Source organism: Penaeus japonicus, unplaced genomic scaffold, assembly GCF_977035675.1.
Source record: "Penaeus japonicus unplaced genomic scaffold, GWHDUDI00000001_assembly GWHDUDI00000034, whole genome shotgun sequence".
NCBI lineage: Eukaryota > Metazoa > Arthropoda > Malacostraca > Decapoda > Penaeidae > Penaeus > Penaeus japonicus.
The window spans coordinates 16,835,346-16,840,345 of record NW_028234436.1 but is presented as its reverse complement, the minus strand read 5'-3'; the positions used below and the strand labels follow the sequence as shown (position 1 = coordinate 16,840,345).

General features: G+C 46.4%; 1 protein-coding gene across 1 annotated transcript in view; it reads right to left on the bottom strand.

Moving 5' to 3' along the window:
- LOC122247730 (carbohydrate sulfotransferase 1) overlaps positions 1–5,000 on the bottom strand; it is a 30,513-nt gene that overhangs the window by 1,076 nt on the left and 24,437 nt on the right. Inside the window, exon 7 of the mRNA XM_086531087.1 lies at positions 3,964–4,119. Within this exon, the coding sequence (XP_086387213.1) occupies positions 3,964–4,119 (156 nt within the window). The remainder of the gene's footprint in view (positions 1–3,963; positions 4,120–5,000) is intronic.

Sequence of the window (5,000 nt, the reverse complement as noted above, 5' to 3'; positions counted from 1 at the left end):
CCCCTCTCCCTTCCCCTCCTCTCCCCTCTTCTATCTCTCTCGTAAGAACTCACAGAATATTACACAAGCTGGTCAAAATTATCTTTAAAACAACAGCAACAAACACCCGAGTATTTAGAAGCAGAGATTAGTGTCACCCTTTTGCCAAATTGAATCCTGTCTGCAAGTGCACTCTCGCCAAGTGTAAAATGCATCTGAGTATTGCAATAACGTGAGACGATTAAGGGCCACGATAAAAGTTTTATTAACGCTACGATTAGCAAATATTATCACCGGGAAGTAAAAGAAATGGGGATTAATTTACAACACACGTAACCATTCTGGAAAAAAAATCGAAGATAATGCGTCTTAGTTTTCTCTTCGTAAGCTCGAAAAATGCAATTAATTACGTCGAAAAATGCAATTAATTACGTCAAAAGATTGCAAAAGATGGAAAAAAAACGTGAGGATAATGTTCACGTCGAAGAGAAAGAGCGTGATAGAGAAAGAAAGATAGAAAGAATGAAGAAAGATAGAGAGAGAGAGAGAAAAAAAAAAAGAACAGCAAGTCTCGCCCATCCATTTCTTTCTTAATCGCCAAACGATACATTACGCCTTGCATCTCTCTTTATAACTTGAAACAAATTGGCGGAGTTTAGGAACCGTTTCCAAAATTGTTTCATTTCTCTTTCACTTCGTTTCATCTCCCTTTTCAGATATCAGTAAAAAGCCTCAGGTATTTTTTTTTTTATTATTATTACTTGTACGGTGATGAAAATAAAAATAACAGTGATGATGATTGTAGTGATAGTAATGATAAGAAAACAATCATGCAATAAGAATAACGATAATAGCATTGATAGTAATGTTGAAAATTAAACTCTTGTTACTATTACTCCTGATAACAGATTATAAGAGGTGATCGTAACCATGACAACTATCACTAATATCTTTAGAATTGTAATAATAGCAATGATAAATATCACTATAACACCCATTTTCATCATCCCATCAAATCATCTTCTCTAACGCTGCAATTGTTGTTGATAACATTATTAGCAATACGGCAACAGGGTGTGTGGAATTGCCTGGACAGACTTCGCTGCGAAACAAACTGAAACGACATTTTCTTTCCAGACTCGTTTCAACAAGACTGATTAAAGCTTAGCAAGAACAGCCATTTAATCGTTCGGGTCCCTTGTCTGACATCCATTCGTGATTTCACAAAAGGGACAAAACAAGAATGCTTGTAATGAAGAGAGAGGAAGAAGAATGAGGGAATAAAAGGAGATAACAAAAAAAAAAATTAAGGGCGATGTAGAAGAAAAGACTAGAAAATATAAAGAAAGATGGAGAAAGAAGGAAGAATATTTTAACCCCGCACTCTCTTCCGCCATAGTAAAAGCTCGTTGCATTTCTGAGAACCAAAATGGACAAAACAAGAATGCTTGTAAGGAAGAGAGGGGAAGAAGAACGAGGGAAAAATGGAGATAACAAAAAAATAATGGCGATGTAGAAGAAAAGAAGACTAGCAAATATAAAGAAAGATGGAAAGAGAAAGAAGAACATTTTAACCCCGCACTCTCTTCCACCATAGTAAAAAAAAAAAAGCTCATTGCATTTCTGAGACCCATTTACAGCAATCTCGCGCCCATAAATAATTCATATAATCATGGAGAGCTTAGCAATTCAAATCGCAAGACCCTTGTTATTTCACCTGGCTCTACGAGACCGACAAGTCCCCCCAGCCCCCCCCCCCTCCCACCTGATTAACGTCGTTTGAAAGTTTCATGTTCAATTCCGGAATCAGAATAATCGGGATCCCAGCCTTCGATTCCGTAATTAGACTCCCGAGGAAATACACTTAGGACTTTCACGAACAATATGATATCACTTGTGGGAGTTCTTCTGGTGTTGCTTTTCGATCGTAGTAGCCTTTCGATCTTTCTATTTGCCGAAGATGAGGAGGAGGGGGAGGAAAAAGAGGGGAAAGGAGGAGAAGAAAGAGGAGGAGGAGGAGAAAGGAGGACGAGGAGGAGAAGAAGAAGAAAGAGGAGGAGGAGGAGAAGAAAGAGGAGGAGGAGGAGAAGAAAGAGGAGGAGGAGGAGAAGAAAGAGGAGGAGGAGGAGGAGGAGAAGAAAGAGGAGGAGAAAGGAGGAGGAGAAAGAGAAGAAGAAAGAGGAGGAGGAGAAAGAGGAGAAGAAGAACGAGGAGGAGGAGAAGAAGAAAGAAGAGGCATAGGAGGCGACGAAAGCGGAGGGAGGAGGAGAAGAAGAGGCAGGAGGGTAGCAGAAAAGAGGAGGAGGGGGGAAGAAAGGGGGAGGAGGAGGGAAGAAAGACGGAGGAGTAGGAGGAGGAGGAGGAGGAGGAGGAGGCGGAGGAGGAGAAGAAGAAAAAGAAGAAAAAGAAAAAGAAAAAGAAAAAAAAGAAGAAGAAAAAAAGAAGGAAAGAAAAAAGAAGAAAAATAAAAATAAAAATAAGAAAGAGGAGAGAGAGCAATGGATATAAAATGCCATAACAACCACTCTACCAAATCCATTATGAACACTGATACTCTAACCTACAAGTCGTTTTTTTGTGGTGGGAGAATATATAAACTCCTAACACATACTTCAAAAGAGGAAGGATGCGGAAAAAAAGAAAAAGAAGAAAAAAAGAAAAATAAACACGAGCCAGGATCTTTTATTTCAAATGTAAAGAAAGTGGAAAAGGGGAAAGCTCGAGCCAGGAATTTCATCTCAAAATGGTAAGAAATCGTGCAAACGAAACATTCGAAGCAAGGATTGGTCACTCACGGATAATTCAAACCGCGCGAACGAAAGAATCCCATTCCTATTCGCACATTTTTTCGCAAAGGATCGCCGTACGGACCGGAAAAAAATCTCCCTAAAACGGGGGTTCTGCCTCTGCCCACGGACCCCCCCCTCCCCCTCCCCCTGGATTTCTTACCTCACCGCTCGAACATTAGGATATTCGATACGTTTAAAAGTGTAAATTCGGTTTACCTTTTTGCGGGTGGATGGTAGATGCTGTGGCTGAGACGGCGAGCAGCCTTTGATTTCCGGTTGATGAGTTTTATTTTTATTTTTTTTTAACTTCACTGAAGATTGTATGGGTCCGTGCCATTGTAACAATTCCATTAATAGTTCATTTTCACTGAATTCGTCAACAGGGAATTGGAAAACACGAGATAACACTGTCCACACTCTTCGATTCGGAATCCCTTCAGCAGTATTGTGACAACATAATTCTCGAATTTGCCGGTAGATGGCTCCGCATGTGCAACGTATGGAAAAAGCGAGTCTTTCGAAAGTTTCGAACACCGAACATCTCGAAACATGTCTCGAGCAAGGCCAGGTAGGGCTGCACTTTCGGCTTTTCTTTATTGTGACTTTAGTGTTACCGGCCGCCGCTCAAAACATACACATTCGATGTGTTTTTGTATCTTATTTATTATCATGGTTATTGTTATGTGTCCCAGCCGCGCCCGTGTTGGTAAGATTTTCCCCAACTTCTCGTCACAACCAGCTATTCGACCACAACCACTTCCTTCACAACCGTTTTTTTTTTTTTTTACCGCACTCCCTTTCTCCTCCACAACTACCACTTCCACCATAACCATATATTCAAACCATCACATCCCCCCCACACCACAACTACTACTACTTCTCCCTCCTCCACTCCCATATTTTTCTTCAGAACTATCTATCCCAACATCCCCTTCCTCCCCTACTCTAGTACCTTCTTTCTCCCCCTCCTCCCCTCCCTCCCTTCAATTCCCCTTCCACCCCTTCCCCTCAACTCCCTTCCTCACCCTTACCCCCTTCCCTTTAACCCCGTTCCACCCCGTCCCCACACCCCCTCTCCCCTTACCCCTCTCCCCTTACCCCTCTCCCCTTACCCCCTCTCCCTACACCCCCTTCCCTTAAACCCCGTTCCACCCCTTCCCCACACCCCCTCTCCCCTCACCCCCTCTCCCCTCACCCTTGTTTCTCCGCGGGGATCTTCTCAGCCAGCCAGGTGTGTTCCCGCAGGTAGCTCATGACGTCATCATTGAAGTCAGCGCCCATGAAGCCGAAGATGCGACGGGTCTCCTCAAGGGGGCTCTCCACCAGGTCCTCGTAGCGCACTCTCAGGTACCTGATGGAGGGGAAGAAGGAGAGGGGGGGGTTAATAGGGGGTGGTGGAGGGAGAGTGGGGTTAATAGGGGTTGGTGGAGGGAGAGGGGGGTTAATAGGGGGTGGTGGAGGGAGAGTGGGGTTAATAGGAGGTGGTGGAGGGAGAGGGGGGGTTAATAGGGGGTGGTGGAAGGAGAGGAGGGGGGTTAATAGGGGGTGGTGGAGGGAGAGGAGGGGGGTTAATAGGGGGGGGTGGAGGGAGAGGAGGGGGGTAATAGGGGGGGGGGGAGGGAGAGGGAGAGAGGGTGGGTTAATAGGGGGGTGGTGGAGGGAGAGGGGGGTTAATAGGGGGTGGTGGAGGGTGAGGGGGTTAATAGGGGGTGGTGGAGGGAGAGGGAGAGGGGGTTAATAGGGGGTGGTGGAGGGAGAGGGGGGTTAATAGGGGGTGGTGGAGGGAGAGGGGGGGTTAATAGGGGGTGGTGGAGGGAGAGGGGGGTTAATAGGGGGTGGTGGAGGGAGAGGGGGGTTAATAGGGGGTGGTGGAGGGAGAGGGAGAGGGGGGTTAATAGGGGGTGGTGGAGGGGGAGGGGGGGGGGTAATAGGGGGGGGGGGAGGGAGAGGAGGGGGGGTGGTAGGGGGTGGTGGAGGGAGAGGGACAGGGGGAGTTAATAGGGGGTGGTGGAGGGAGAAGGGGGTTAATAGGGGGTGGTGGAGGGAGAGGGAGAGGGGGGTTAATAGGGGGTGGTGGAGGGAGAGGGGGGTTAATAGGGGGTGGTGGAGGGAGAGGGGGGTTAATAGGGGGTGGTGGAGGGAGAGGGAGAGGGGGGTTAATAGGGGGTGGTGGAGGGAGAGGGGGGGTTAATAGGGGGTGGTGGAGGGAGAGGGGGGGTTAATAGGGGGTGG